The 16500-nt window shown below is 43.8% G+C and overlaps 1 protein-coding gene across 1 annotated transcript in view; it reads right to left on the bottom strand.

The window, feature by feature from the left end:
• Positions 1-16500, bottom strand: part of ADAM19 (ADAM metallopeptidase domain 19) — an 81222-nt gene that overhangs the window by 17842 nt on the left and 46880 nt on the right. The window contains exons 6-12 of the mRNA XM_042948327.1: positions 15709-15901; positions 14886-14951; positions 10292-10363; positions 6582-6748; positions 4106-4190; positions 2839-2978; positions 681-858 (exon numbers count right to left, since the gene is read on the bottom strand). Coding sequence (XP_042804261.1) covers positions 681-858; positions 2839-2978; positions 4106-4190; positions 6582-6748; positions 10292-10363; positions 14886-14951; positions 15709-15901 — 901 coding nt within the window. The remainder of the gene's footprint in view (positions 1-680; positions 859-2838; positions 2979-4105; positions 4191-6581; positions 6749-10291; positions 10364-14885; positions 14952-15708; positions 15902-16500) is intronic.

The following is a 16500-nucleotide window of genomic DNA, read 5'->3' as shown; positions in this document are numbered from 1 at the left end:
TTTTGCATATGTTAACGTACATATTTCATCCTTCAAAAAATAGACATGAAAGTATCCAGTTCTGCTTTTTGCAGAACAACACACATCTGCCAAAAATGATAGAGCTATGCTGCATGCCCTCGACTCATCTGGAAGATCAGAAGGAAGGAACGAGCCCATACACAAACAGTTCTGTTCCTTCTTCCTCCTAGAAGCCCTTTCCAGACCTAACGGTACTTCCTACAGCTCCTTTCAATTACCTCTTCTTCAGGATACACAGTACATAATGAGAATTTAGCAAGTGCAAGCTTGTTATTTTAAGCAACCTCAAAGCCCAGGTTCAAGTTCATATATCCAGCTATGTGGCCTCCAGAAGAAATTCCGTGCAGCTGGAGGACCAAGGAGGCCATCTGTAACTCTACTGGGGAGATTATGGGTTTTGGTTAGACCACACTCTCACAGGAAGAACTCCACCCTGACTTGGACACCAACAGTGCCAACCTCAAACTGAGAGAGTCTACATAAATGGTCCCTATTGAAAGCTTACTTTCCACATCTTATTTGTGATAGGGTCTTTGATAGCCATGTGTATGTGGGAGATGCCTATGACTAAGAAGTGTTCAGTTGCATTCTCTTTGACTTTAAGATTTAAAACCAATGAACATTCTTCCCTTCCCACTAGCACTACGAAGACACCTTACCTCTTCCTCCCCACAGTCACATTCTTCCCCATCTTCCAGGTACCCATTCCCACACCTCCGGCCTCCATACAGCGTCCTGGTGTCTGGCATATTGGAGAGACACATCCCACCGCCTGACTGTAGATACCTGTCCAGCTCCTTCCTGTTGCATCTATTGAACACTCTTGGAAAGGGGTGCCTGGCAGAGAATAAGGGTGGAGTTAGTTGGGAATCTGGGCATCAAGCAGCCAGAACAGTGTTAATCCTGCTGCCCATAAGGCTGATTCCACCTAGACTCAGACCCCTATAGTCTCCTACATGCATTCTGTTCCCTCAGAACATCACTGATACATTATCTTACAATTTTTTCTAAGCATTAAGAAATATTAACCACCCCATAATGTTCTTTTTTTTCCCCCTCACTGTGCATGGAGGAGGTATTTGAGAATCAGAAGCAGCGATTTCTGCCCTTTGTAGGAAGGGGTTGAAATAAATAAAGGGTTATGAATGTGTTACAATAGGTCCGAGCCTTAGAGCTGAATAAAATACTAGCCAACTCAAATTTTTCCTAAAGCTGATATTAACCGGAGATTTTCTTGGGACAAAAGACCAAACCAAAAAAGGCCAAGATCATGGGTTAGATTTCTTCATTAGGTCAGTGATCTGATGACCTCTATTCTAAGGATGCAGGGCAACACTCCAAACTCAACCAGCCAATCCACAAATGGATAGTTTTTACCACAAGATCATGAAAGGTTCTGAGTCCTGCTATTGGAAAAAAAGAATCAGAAGTCATATATTCTCTAGTGGCAGGTCAGTACCGCAATGTGAGTCTAAAGGAAGAGTTATCTAATTCTCCAAACCAATTAAAAGCTTGGGGCGCCTGGGTGGCTCAGTCAGTTAGGCGTCCGACTTTGGCTCAGGTCATGATCTCACGGTCTGTGAGTTCGAGCCCCGCGTCAGGCTCTGTGCTGACAGCTCAGAGCCTGGAGCCTGCTTTGGATTCTGTGTCTCCCTCTCTCTCTGACCCTCGCCTGTTCATGCTCTGCCTCTCTCTGTCTCAAAATAAATAAAAACATTAAAAAAAAAAAAAAAAAAGTTAAACAGTGGAGGGTCCCCTTCAGTTGTCAGCTGTGTCACAAGGAATTTGTTGCCAACAGTTTTTAAACTACTTTAGTAGTTTTTAAACTACTTTAGTAGTATATTTGCATATAGTTTAAAAATGAATTAGAGTCATAATTAATATAACTCTCAACCATATGACTACAAATATGCTTTTTAGATTGAGAACGGGATAAACTTAACCATGAGCTCTTAGGGATTTGAGCATGACCCATGGAGTTGTATCCTGCATGTCAACATCATCCTTTGTATGTCACAGCTAAGAAGTGACGGACAAACACTGGCAATGAAACTCCAAGAAAACTGCATTTCCTCTTGGAGACACTGGAACACCGTTCTCTAAGAAGCACAAGCAGGCTCTAATGGTTTGGGGTACAGAGAGCACAAACTCCCATCATGATGCCTTCCAAAGAGTGACTCAGGTCTTAGAAGAACCCAGTGCTCTCCATCGTATGAGCCCAGATACTAAATATTAAGAGTTGTGACTAAGAGTTGTGGCTGCTACCAGAATTCTCTCTCAAAGGCTTGGGTTAAAAAAATCCTTCACTGTAAAATACAGGGAGACAGAGCTGGCTTGTTCTTCTTCCTCATGGTACATGCAGTCTGTAAATTCCCTGAGGAGTCATTATGTGGGCATGGATGCTCCCCTTCCTTTCTCTTGTTGTGGAGGCTACCTCAGAACTTTCAGTCACCACTGCCCAAATTCCCTTGGGACAGAGGGACTTAAGTTTTGGGGCTGTTCAAAATGGGTCCTCTTCAAAAATTCATGAAGTGAAAAAGACACATGTGGTCGAGCCAATTTTACAGCTAAAGACCCTAAGACAGAAATGAAGTCTGTCTAGGGTTTCACCAGCACCAAATCGCCTGCTACAGACCTAGTGCTCCTCGCACACATTTACTTTCCTGGTTCTCTTCCAAGGTCTTTGTTGTCAACCGCACTTCTCTCCAAGGCCCCCACAAGAGGTATAACAGAGGCTCTTAGGGCCAACTGGGAGGAACACTTGTGTTGTACCATCCTCACACGCTCTTGCTCTCCTCACCTTGCTGCTTGACTCACCCAGTGGCAGCTGCCATGATGCACCCGCCATCAGCTGCGCTGGCCGAGCAGCAATCCGCAGAATCATGGCTCATGCCGAAGTTGTGGCCCATCTCGTGGGCCATGGTGGCAGCCACGCCAATGGCATTCTCAGAGTGGTCCTGCCCAAGGGGAGAGTTCAGGTCAAGAAGACAGCTCTCCTTACTCCCTATTCCTGTCTTTTCTTAGCCGGGCCTCAAAGCTCTCCACTGATGCCACGATCAGCACATACAAGCTTGGTTATGAAAGCCTGTGCTTTTAACTGTCATGCTACATCTGTGTATAAATACGGGATGGATAAAGGGGTGGACAAACAGATGGGTGGACAAACTCCCCACAGGTTAGAAATGAATATTCAAAACAGTCCCACAAAGCCAGAGGGAATTTCAAAAGAAGGCAGTAATTTCCTAACCAGGACTTTGAGACAAGCTCTTGTTTCATAATGACAGGCATAAAAACACAAGACCTAGGATAAATAATATTTATCTCCATTATCTTACTATTCTCCAGCCCCTGGTTTGGAACACATGAGGGATCTAGTGACATCACCGGATGTAACATAATCACTTACAGTTTTTTCTTGAGTTTGAAAATTGGGGATAAAGTATAATAAACGAAAATTCAGGGGCACAAGGGTGGCTCAGTTGGTTAAACATCTGACCCTTGATTTCACCTGAGGTTATGATCTCAGGGTTGTGAGATCAAGTCTCATGCAGGCTCTGCTGACAGTGTGGAGCCTGCTTGGGGTTCTCTCTCTCCCTCTGTTCCCTTCCACCACTCACACCCCACTCTCACTCTAATAAAAAATTGACTAAAAAAAATAAGTAAATGAAAATTCATCCTTGGGTACCTCCATCTCTTAGAACTTAATGACTTCATTTTAAACAATTGCCTTACTAGGGGCACCTAGGTGGCTCAGTCACTTAAGCGTCCGACTTTGGCTCAGGTCATGATCTCACAGTTCATGAGTTTGAGTCCCGTGTCAGGCTCTAGGCTGACAGCTCGGAGCCTGGAGCCTGCTTCGGATTCTGTGTGTGTCTCTCTCTCCCCCTCCCCTGCTCATAGTTTGTCTCTCTCTTTCTCTCAAAAATAAATAAAACATTTTAAAAAAATTTTAAGTAACTTCCCTACTTGATCAACTGTTTTTCCTGAAATAATAAATATAAATTTTTTTTCACAAGATGACCTCCTATCCTATGAGGCAGTTTTCTGCCTTCTGCAGCATCAATATATTGGCTGATCAACTCACCATGTTGACTCCTCCAGACTGGTACACGGAGCACATGGCCATGAGGGGGGCCAGCCCAATGGTGGTGCCGTGGAAGGACATACCCCTGGACGAGGGAACAAGAGAAGGCCATTCAGATGGGAGTTGAGAGGGCTGTTCCACTGTGCCCAGGAGCAGGTGGCCATCACGGTTGTTCCTTGGCCCTGCTGACATCTCCAGATCACTCCCAAGGAGAGAGATCCTGGTATTCTAAGCCAACTGGACAACTTCCAGGTCACCACACCTCTTGCTTCCTCTCACCTATTCTCTTACTGCTCTAGAGAAGTGGAAAGAGCAAAAGGTCCCTTTTTCCCACAAATATGCCCATTCCCTGGAAGGAAATGGGCAGGTCTTGTAAAGCTGCATCCCATTCCTGCTGCAGAGGAAAAGGTCAGAGGGAGGGGTTGAAGGAAGAGTGGCACAGGTTCTGATGCTGAAGTGACTCATGACCACTTCCGCCAGCTGCCAGGGTCCTGTGCCATATCCCCGGCTCTGTGGTATGCATATGGGGGTAGGGTGGGGGGATTGGGCAGCAGCTGTGGGGGCTGATGCTTCATTTCCACATCACTTCGAGCCAAGGAAACAGATGTGTCCCATCAGGAGCCTCACAAAGTGCAGCTGGGTGCAAAGATGAGCTGTTTCTGCCTTTGTTTTGCAATTTGTGATCCTAATCTTCCAACAGCCAGCTACATTCCCCCAGTTCAATACATCCCTCTCTCAGCTGTATCCATCCAGGGCAGGGGAGAAGGGATGAATAAAACACTGGTATTCTCATGCATGCTATAAATATGTAATTTATTTAAAGGTCTACAGAGAAATTCATTATGTGGTACTTTCATATTGTCATGTTTGTCTTCTCATCTAGACCATGATATCTTTGAGAGCCAAGATGGCCTTATTTATTTTGGGGTCACCAGAACTTAGCATAGAATCTGACACATAGGGTGTACTTAATAACTGTCTGCTGTATTGAAGCCAAATTCTTCTTCAGAGAAACAATCTGCAAAAGAATACATAAAATAGGGGTGCCTGGGTGGCTCAGTTGGTTGAGCATCCCACTCTTGGTCTTGGCTCAGGTCATGATCCCATGGTTTGTGGGATCAAGCCCCAACTTGGACTTTGAGCTGACAGCATGAAGCCTGCTTGGGATTCTCTCCCTCTCTCTACCCCTCCAGCCACTCTCTCTCTCAAAATAAATACACATTAAACAAAATTAAAGAGGGGTGCCTCGGTGGCTCAGTCAGTTGAGCATCCCATTTCAGCTCAGGTCATGACCTCACTGTTTGTGAGTTCAAGCCCCACATTGGGCTCTCTGCTGTCAGAGCAAAGCCTGCTTTGAATCCTCTGTCTCCCTCTCTCTCTCCCTCTTTCTGTCTCTCTCTTACAATAAATAAATAAACTTAAAAAATTAAAAATAAAGATTATAAGAAAAGAATACATAAAATACATGCAAATTTATATGAAACCCCACAGGTTATTTTATAAACTTAGACATAGCTCTAAGGAAGTCCTACTGGATTCAAGATCTTTCCCAAAGCAGGACATCAGGCTTCCAAAATTCAGGCAAAACCCAAAAACTTCCTAGGTGAATGTATCATTGTGAATAATCAGAGTCCAGATTTTTGGTAGTTATTTCTCCATTTCTTTTTAAGAGTGAACAAATGTTTAAATGATTGTTGATTCAGAGAGATTTTTTAGGGAACGAAAGGAAAATAGTTTTATTATGTATGTGCCTTTTGTTATAATGGTGTCAGAATACCTTTGGATGCCAACACTAAAAATACCGTATAATCACCCCCAGGGGGACATCAGGTATCACCACGACCCCTGTACAGTGTCTATTCTTTCGGGGATTGAAGATATTCTGACACAACTCCCCCACCCCACCCCAATGTCTCCCTCCCACCAATCGCACAGCTCCTGCACTGTCTGCCACTTGCATGAGTTCAGGCTGTCAGCCCTGGGCCACTGGGAACAAAGTGTAGGACGACCTAAGGAAGGCTCCCTCCTGCTACTGCTTTGGGAGATTAGTATGCATACTAAAACAAAGCACCAAGAAGACCACAGTGAGCCCCTTAGAAAATCTGTTTGAGAGCAGCCAATGAGAGTCAGTCACCTCCCAAATACACACCCAATCGGTTCTGATGTTCAACTGAATATGTGTAAATCTAATTTTTTTCATCTAGATTGTAAACACTTCTTGGGGTTGTTATGCCTCTCAGGGTTTTAATATTTTGCTGGGTGTGCTGGGGGCAGAGCACAGGTCTGAGAAATAAGTAATTATTTGGACCAGAGACGCAAAATGGCCAGTACTCCCAGTACTCAGCACTGGGGGGAGGGGGAGGGCAGACAGCATACACACACACACACACACACACACACACACACACACACACACCCCGCAGGCAGGGGGGTGCAGCCGGGGCTGAGGCAACCTATATGGAAAAGGGCTACTCACGTGATTAACTGTGCATTGTCGTGGTTCTTCTGGGCGAGCAGCTTGCGCCTCCAACTGAGAAATGACCAGAGAGTAGAGTAGGGGTTCTCCGAAACTTCACACATATTCCCATGAGTCCATACTTCCAAGCCCACAAGGGCAATCCGGATGTTCAAGGATCGGTAAAACTGAAAACACACACAGAAAAGCCACAGCCTCCTCCGTCAGCACCACCTGAGATTTATAAGCCCCTTCCTAGCCTAAGCACTCAGATACCAGATTCCTCTTCTGCACATTCCTCTAAGGACAGGGAGGCAACAGGTGTGGCTATTCACATTTTTTCAGGAGGGATTAGTGAGATCCCGAGCACAATGCGCAACATTCTGGTGGCAGAGCTGGGGTGACTTAGCTTAGAGACAGGACAGGACACAGACTTGCTTTCAAACATGTACAGGGCTTTCACGCACAGATAGGATCAGCGCTGTTTCACTCAGTCCTACAGTGGGGCTCATCCAGTAGGTAAAACACGTAAGACCCCTTTCATTTTAAAATAGGAAAAAAGCTTTTAAATGAAGTTAGTCACGAGTAAGCTCAGAGCTAAGCTCTGCCATTGTCTGTAAATAAGCACCTATGGTCCAGCTGCCTGGGAGTCATCTCTCCCAATTCCTTACTTGGTACTTACCTGTTTTATATGTGTCTAGAAAGTTCTCTCATACCAAATTCCTCTTGTATGCAGAGGTATAATTTAAATACCATCAAATCCACCCATTTGGGGGTATACAGCTCAATATTTTTAGTTTATTTACCAAGAAGTAAAGTGATTACCATAATCCAATTTGAGAGTATTTTCATCATACCAATAAGGCCCCTCATGCCTATTTATAGTAATTTCCCATTTTCACCCTCAGAACCAAACAATCACAAACCTATTTTCTGTCTCTATAGATCTACCTTTTCTAGACATTTCCTATAAACAGAATTACAGAATATGTGGTCTTTTGTGTCTGCGGCTTCTTTCGCTTAGCATGTTTTTGAGATTCATCCATCTCATGGCCTGTATCAGTTTATCATTCTTTTAAATTGCTAAATAGTATTTCGCTGTATGGATATGCCAAATTGTATATGGATTATTGTGTGATGTCTCCCACTCCTTTTGGAAGTGAATGGGTATAAATGATATACAAGTAGAGAGAGAACGCTTATTCTCAAAAGTTTCCTTTCCCATCACTGGAGGTGTTCAGGCTTTGTCAACAATACCACAAACAGGTTGCCAGCATTGGTCCGCAAAAGTCCAGATAACCTTCAGAGTTCTGACCAACCCAAAGAGCCTGAGAGTCTATAAATGAGACCTGACTCTCAGGATCCTTCAGATTAGAGCTACACCTTACCTTTGTGACACAGTGTCTTTCATCTCACGTACGTAAACAGGAAGAGGGTTTTCTTTAAAGCTAAGCGCTACTGGAAGGCGTATGTTCAAGGGATTCTTTGGCCTACCCTAGAGATCACTTGAGGCAGTAACTTTGAAAAAAATAAAAACAATGCATGTAAACCCGGATCACATGAACAGAAGATACTATCTTAATCCAAAACCCGTGGGGGCTGCAGCAACTAAAAACAATCCTAACACCAATGTTTATCAAGCACATTCTATGTACCAAGCACAGAAGCTTAGAAAAAGTCAGTAACTTGCCCAAAGTCTCAGAGGGAGGACGGTGGAGCCAGGATTAAGGCCCAGGTTATCAGATCAGGTCTCAGAGTCACTCAAGACCCTCACTGGTTAAGTGCTGGCATATTAACACATCCAGAGAATCATCTTGCCCCCCGCCGGAAGTTGTGCTGTAAGATGGGCTCCAGATTCAGTGAAATATCAGTAGATTTCAAAGGAAATTTTGATTTTCCAGTTTTGTGCCAGGTTGATCATTACAGAAAACAAAGGGTTTGGATTCCAATTTGAACTTGCTTCGTGAGGGAGCTTTTAAGGACTTAAACTTGGCTTTTTCACAGTTAAGGAAAAAACATTTTGGACTGGGTTCATGATTCAGCAAATTAGTGTGATTCATTCCAGTTTTAGTTCAACAACAGTTCAGTTCAAGTAGCTGGGTCAGCAAGCCTCAGAGAAGTAGGTTTGCCTTCCCTCACCCCAGTTGGAGTGACTAAAGTCAGCTGCTGAGGAGAAAACCAAGAGTGCTCAACGGAAGGGACCAGCTAGCAAGGCTAGGGGCTTTGAGTAAGGGCTGGGGCTTGGTGTCCCCTCTCTTCCACTTTTCATCTGCAACCCTGGTTCTACCACCCAGACCAGCTGGAGTCCATGAAGGGGAGACCCAGCCAGGCCTCCCACCTGCTGAGTCTCCAGAACAATAGATGTCATGTGAGTGACAGCAGGATCTGCCTCCTTGGTATCCCCCCCAGGAAACAAGCTTTTCTTGTTTTCCCAGATGTTGAGTGTTTGGGATGTAGAATCACTTGAATGTTATTGTTGAGTGAATTAAGAGCTAGAAAGAGGACTGAACTGTGTCCCTGGAGTCCTTCCTTCCAGGAAATGCTGATGTTTGACTTTCACCTGTCACTGACCAGTGTTTTTGGAGCCATCTAGGCCAAAACAAAAACACAGACCCCAGACCCTCTCACCTGATGACTTCAGAACACTAGCAAATTTGCTTGAAAATCCATAAAAAAAATTTAAGTTATCTTCTTTATCTATTAGTGGGCAAAAAAATAGTAATAATAATTTCCCCTGTAGACTTGGGATCCATGAATCCCTAACAGGCTCAGAATTAAGCTTCAGAAGTGCTATGAGTGCCCTGAAACCATACAATAAATGTTTTCAGATTCTCGAGAGACCTGTGACCTCAAACATATTAAAATCTACTTTTAAAAACTATTTACTACTAGCCTATCAAGAGGTTTATCTTTTCCACTGCAGTTTGCAGTTTCACATAAAGTATTTCCAAGTCCCCGACCAGACTGCTCTAGGAAAATTCAAGAATTTGGGTATTTCCTAAGGACATGTTTAAAAGGGCCTGATCAAGGAAAGTTAACCATTCACAAAGACTTTCTAAGAGACAAATAATTTTAGAATCATTTTACAGATGGAGACTATACAGCTTGCCCAAAACAACCCACTCAACTTTTAAGGCCCTGTACTTTTCCCATGCTGACCTACCTCAATTCTCCCCCTAAGTCAGAAAATTTCTGGGCTTTATACCTGGAAGGAACCTCAGAGAACCTTAAAGCAGTCTTTTTTTTTTTTTTTTTTTTTTTTTTTGAACCTTAAAGCATTCTTAAACTAGGTTACCCAGCAACCATTGCAGGGGTGAGGGGAAGAATCGAGAGGACATCACTTCAGATCCTCACCCTTGCTTTGGTTTAGAGCAGTCTGTTTTCGTCTGACTTTTATATTAGACATCGTCCTAAGATTTCATTTAAAAGAAGGATTCCACCAGAAAAACAAAAATAATTGCAGGCCATTGGTTTAAGCCACGCCCTCTACTTTGCAAATTAAAAACATAACAAAACAAAACTGCAAACCAAAGAAGGTAAGTTACCTGGCTAAGGTCACATAGTTGAGGGCTTTGTCATGACCACCCTGAGCCTCTATACCATTGCTATTGCCTCTCAGAAACTGGCTGGGTGACCAATCCACGAGGCAGCTCAGGGGCCGTGTGATCTCCTACCCTGCAGCACCTCTAAGGTGCTGGCACCTTTCCCACAAAGTACACACCTGGTCTCACCTTATCAACGTAATTGGCGATCTCCATGAGCTTGTGTTTGGTGGCATCCTGGTCTCGGCGATTCTTCTGAAACTAAATGGAATAAGCAGAGCTAGGTGAGACCCCAGGACCCCTTCCTGTGCCCCATTTCTTGTCTTTCAATTAGCTTTTATTTTCTCCAGTCTTCTATGAGCAGTTATTTTTATATGACTTCCTCCTCCCTGCCCCTACATACAGTTTCAGCTCAGGGATGGTAGAACCTGGGTCACATTCATCTTGGTATCCCCAACTATCAGTTCAGTGCCAGGCACACAGTAGGCATGTAATAGTTGTGTAGTGAACTGAATTATCTTCCTCCAGCCCTTGAAATCAAATCTGTTCTTCTGTCCTCCAAATTACCAGGTCTCCTGCAAACTCTCATTGGGGCTTAGAAGTGGGACCAATCTGATCCTTGCTTTGGTCATCACCCCAACATGAAGCCACCATCACAGGGATCTCATGAGGGCTCCCTACATGTGATCAATCAACACTGATCAAATAGCTGCTGAATGTCTTTGATGACAAGGCATTGTGTTTGGGATGAGGTAGGACACAGTGTGTGAGATCCTGGTACTGGTCTAGAGGACCTTAAATTAAAACAGAAAGAGAGCCAGAAATAACAACAATGGCAGATTCTGTATTTAAGGAGTACACAATTAAAATGGGTACATAAATACTGCATGAGGCCACATGAACGACACACATGGGTGCTGGCAACCAGGACTATAAGCCCTTGGAAAACAGGTTTCATCTGGCATGCCACTCAGACTGATGGCAGTGCCTTTCTACAAAAATTCTGAGACTGCATGGGGTTCAGTAGGAAAGAGTGCTGTGCTCGATTATAAATGTCTGCCATGGGTACCAGGAGGGAGACATTTCAGTGTGTAGCCTCGCATTTATCATTCCTGCCTGAATGGGATAGATCTCTTTCAGCTGCAATGATGAAGGAAAGCTTCACAGTGTAAAGATAAAATTTGCTACAATTGCAACCTAAATTTGCAAATTATGGGCATGTCCTGTACACTGCTATTGTTGTATAAAAACCTATGTGATTTATCTTATATACACACTTATATACGTTACTTCAATTCCAACCCTTCACATCCTTCCTCCACCCCATCCTGCAAAAATATCCAAGCAAAAAACACAAAGAACAGCCAGATAAAACACTCTGGGGTATTTCTTGGCACGGGCGTGTGTCCCAGCCATGATACAGGGGAGAAACCCACCATTTCTTATTCTCCCACTGCTTTTGGACTTTCCTGGGCTTCCTTAGGACTGTTACTCATCAGAACAGTCAATCATCTCACCTCACCGTTGCCTTCTACAGAGATAAATTTAATGCAAAGCCCCATGACTTGGACCTATGACTTGTGAATCCTGAAGTTTCTCTTTATGGAGTCTTCCCATTTCTAAATTGGTCTTCCTGCAGAGAAAGTGTTGTAGCATTTACCGAATATTTATTTGAACATCAGATTTCATTGTTTTTCACATATATTAATATTCAAATATATTAATCCTATCTTCAAACAGCTGCCTGATGTTACCACGGTAGTTTAAGTAATGTACCATGTTGTCTAAAAGTCTCAAGCAGGAATAGCAAACTTTTTGCAAATGGCCAGATTGTAAATATTTGAGGCTTTGCAGACACACTGTGTCATCTCAACTACTCCATTGTGCCACTGCAGTTCAAAAGCAGCCATGGACAATACACACAGCAGGGAGCATTTGCTCCAGTAGAACTCTATTTACAAAAATATGTGGTGGGCTGGTTTTGGCAATAGGCTATAATTTGCGGACCCCTGATCTAAAGAAAGAAATATCTCAATACTTTCTAGGGTGACACAGGAAGTAAAACAGGATCATCACTTGGCCTTTCCCAACTACCCCACATTCTGACCAGAATATGAAAGCACTTTGCATGCCTGTTTTTACAACTATCCTGCATCATCTTGCAACATCCTATCTTGCACTTTCCCCGCCTAGATTTCCCATTTCACTTGAGGACTGAATAAACAGAGAACCACCCCAGGCCCTCCCACCTAGGCCCAGGGAGTGAGCAGCTGCCTGGTCATTTTTACTGCAACAACTCTCTCTCTCTGCGGCTCTGCTCCCTGCACTGAGTTCAGAGCCCAGAGAAGGAGCCTGGCCTGTCTCAGCATCAGGTTGTAAATCACAGATAAGGCAGCCCTGCCCTGCCTTGTCTTCCCAACCTCTCAGATTAATTAATTGTCAGGGATACATTTCTGCCTGCAGAGGGTGAGAGATCACTTGAAAAGGGAGTCAGGAAGGAGTGGTGTGGGGAGGCGGGGGGTTTGTGAGGCTGTGAACCCAGCCTGGCTGATTACGTCCCACTCCAGTGAATCATTCAAAGCCCAGGACGCTGAGAAATGAGCATATTCCCGATCCACAGGCTGCACGAATCACCGCCTATCATCAATGCCTATGAGGCTGGTGCTGGAGGCTCTCTACTCTGGAACAGGAAGATGGCTCTAGACCACACCCCAGTCCTAGATGCACCTTGGGAGCCACTTTTCCTCTTGGGGGTTTGCTGTGACCCTGAAGGTCAAGAGACTAAAGGTGCCCACCCAATACCTACCCCACCCCCACTTCTTCAGCTTCCAGAGTTTCGCACCTAGTAGGTTTTAGAACCCTGAAGCAAGATTCCACTGTGGCGAGTGCAGGGCCAGAGGGGAGGATCACCCCACCTTTACATTAGAGCAGCAGGGTACCAGGAGCTTTCATCTGAACAAAAGATTCTGTGGCTAAAAAAAAAAAAGTTTCAAGACCACTGTATTAGATGATCTCAGATCATCTAATAAAAGCTTAAATGGAAAAATGTCCTGGAGTCAGAGGAACTCAGCTCTTTTCCAGCAGCCCTCTCACTATAAGGCAGTCCTGCTGGGCAGGGGCCAGCATCTGTTACCTCTCCCCATGACGGCGGAGCCTCGGTTTTTAAATCAGCTTTAGATTTTTCTCCCCACACTGCTCTCCTACCCTACACATACACCAGTCTTTGGAAAGGAAAACAAAAAGAAAAGAAAAAAAAAAAAAAAAAAAGGAAAGGCTGCTGGAGAAACCAATACTGACATCAGTTACAAAGCTAAATTCTTCTCAAAGCAGAACATGATGTCCCCTTGGCCTGGAATGCCCTTCACCTCCACTTGTCTGCCCCATTAACAACTCCTTGTCCTTTAAGGCAGTGCAAGGCCACCTGCTCCTGCCACTAATACTCTTGAAGGTGGCTCTTCAGGCCCGAAGCCTAGTGTTCTTCCCATAACCTGCACTGCTCCACAATCTGTGCTCTGGGATTATGGACTAGGTAAAGCCACCTTGGGATGAGTTCTTTCCGGGGAGCTGGTAACTGTACCATCTGGATGGGGAATGAGACAGACAGAGCTCTGGGGGATCCCCAGGCAAGGCGGCAGTGTTAGAACATGGGGAGTACTCAGCTCGTCGTGCCTTTCCATACCCAGATGTGCTTAGTTGTGGGTGAGTCACTACATGAACTGAGAACTGGGGGTGAAATATGACGAATTTAGGCAAATATGGGTTCTAAAACCTGAAAACCACTCTTCAGGTGTCAGCTTCAACATCACCACGTGGGAGCTTACCCCAATTCCCACACCATGGGGCACTTCTCATTATCTTGGCTCTGATCCACTATAAAGACCGATCCTGGCAGTTACCACACTTGAAACTATAGAGTTCTTGTGCTCCTACCATAAACTCTGATGTCAGGGGCAGGTCTGTCTTAATCTCCTGGGGCCAAGCACTGTGCTTGACATATAAGAGAAAATCATGATATCGCTGATGAACAAATGAAATGAAAGAGTGAGAGAGACAAGTGTTCACCAAATCTTAGAAGCCAAGGCTCATGAAAACCTGGCATGATTTGAGAAATATAGAATTAGGCAGACAGCTTTTCCTTAGGTCAGTAGTTCTCAAACTTGCCTGTGTACAGAGTCACCCAGGGGGCTTGTTAAAACATTGGATTCCTGGACCCCAGTCCCATAGATTAGGACTCAGCAGGTCTGGGGTGGGGCCCAAGAATTAGCACCTCACAAGTTCCCAGATGCTGCTGATGCTTTGAGAACCATGGTTCTCATTTGGCACGAACACGATTACAAAAACGGACCCACACATGGGCTGGAAAATTATATTCAATCAGATGATTGCAAATACACTTTTTGTCTTTGCAAAAAAAAAAAATTTTTTTTTTAATTTCTATAGAGAATTTATGGACTCCCTAAGATTAAGCACCAAAACCTAAAGATCTTCAGACTCAGTTTAAGAAATGTTTATCTAAATAACACTAGTTGCCTGATTTTCTATCTGATTAATGTATGGAGCCAGAAGAGATTTTTCCTTGTTTCCCCCCAGCCCCCCAACTGTTCAAAATAGCGAAAACAGCCGTTGGTCAGATTTAAGGCCAAAATCACATGACAAACTGGGGAAAGATCAATGTTTCAGCATTTCCCCCAAAGTAGTTTGAAGCCTGGAATGGAAGCTATCAAAAGAGTGCTTTTCTGTAAAAAAACAAAAACAAAAACAAAAACCCCTGTCTCCCCCTTACCTCTGCATAATCAGCCACAAGGTAAAGTTCCACGTACTTCATGGAGTGTAAATCTTCCCTTTTCATCTAAGAAAGAGATATATGCAGATCAGAGCTGTAGAAATGATGAGCGTTTCCTCATTTTGAAAAACTACTAAGATATTGAGGAGGGCACCTTTTGGGATGAGCACTGGGTGTTGTATGGAAACCAATTTGACAATAAATCTCATATATTGAAAAAAAAACTACTAAGAAATAGTGCTAGTTAATAAGCAGTGCTGGTTACTAACTTTACACCTGGCACTAGAGCCATTCTGGCTGCAGTCGCCATTACTCTCACTACACCTTCTGCCTGCCATCTTGGTTATCATTGGGGCTGCTCTGAGACTATCAGTCCAGTCCTTTATATTCAAAAAGTAATGAGCTGGGCTTGCTAGTACATAGGCCAACATACTGTGAGGGAACATGCTGAAAGTCAAGTTCCCAAAAAGCATTTAAACCACATAGCTCTATTTTCAGTATACATAAATACAAGCATTTTGTGCATATGGTTAAGTGGCTATTCCAAAAAGGGAGGCATAAATTCTTTTCTCACATTTTAAAGTTTCTGAAATCAGCATCTCAGGGTATTTTAAATGTCATAGTGTTTTTCCCATCCAATTCATCCCATCCAATACAAGAGTATCTCACAGCAGTGAACAAGATGATAACTTAGACTATAAAAGAAAGGTAATTTCCTCCTTCTTGGCCATCTCTTTTAATTTAGAAATACCCCTGGATCCAAAGTAAGGATCCTCAGAGGGGACAAGCCTACCCCCAGGTTGACTCTTGCACTGAGACTCACCCTGCGAGGTCTTTTCTTGGTCTGGTTCGTAAACTCAAGGACCCAGTCCCTGGTGGTGGACTTGTAGTGCTCAAACCCACAGTTCCCCAGGGGCAGCTTGAGATGTTCAGATCTGTAAATGAGGTGGTGGCCCTCACTGCCAGGAAGGGGCTCGATGATGTAGCTGAGGTTACTTCTCACCATAATCAGTCCTCTGTCAATGGGAGAAATAGAATCTCTGGTCAAAGATTATGGTCTGGAAAAGTCTCTTGCTCAGGCCTGTTTCCCCATATGCAAAATGACATGTTGGTTTTGATCGTTGGTTTTTAACCTTATTATGGGTCATGCATAATGACTTCTGGTGAGAATCTGATGCAAACTTAGACTTCCTCTCCAGAGAAATGCACATGCATATGAAAGGTGGCACACAATTTCAGGTTTTAAAAGCTTATTATGAAAAAGCTCAAAGATTCCAAAAAGGCTCACCTGGGACAGTTAATAATAGAAAGGATGGTGAGACCAGGATTCCCAAAAGCCTCCCAAACTCAAACATGGCATATGACAAATCAAAAGTCAAAACTTTATAGACTCAGAAAAAAATGGTATGGTGACCGGAAAAGAAACACTGGTCTAGGGGTGAGGAGGCCCAAGTTCTGGTCTCAGCACCAACATTAAGCTGTCAGATGGACTTCAACAAACCTCTTAAAAAAATAAAATCACTCCAAGCCTCAGTTTCCCCATGTGTAAATGCAAATAATTTACTAATTTAACAGGACTCCAGATGATTAAATGGATTAAATTTCTGTGTACAGA

Source organism: Panthera leo, chromosome A1, assembly GCF_018350215.1.
Source record: "Panthera leo isolate Ple1 chromosome A1, P.leo_Ple1_pat1.1, whole genome shotgun sequence".
NCBI lineage: Eukaryota > Metazoa > Chordata > Mammalia > Carnivora > Felidae > Panthera > Panthera leo.
The sequence above is the reverse complement of the archived record's forward strand: the minus strand, read 5'-3'. Positions and strand labels throughout refer to the sequence as shown.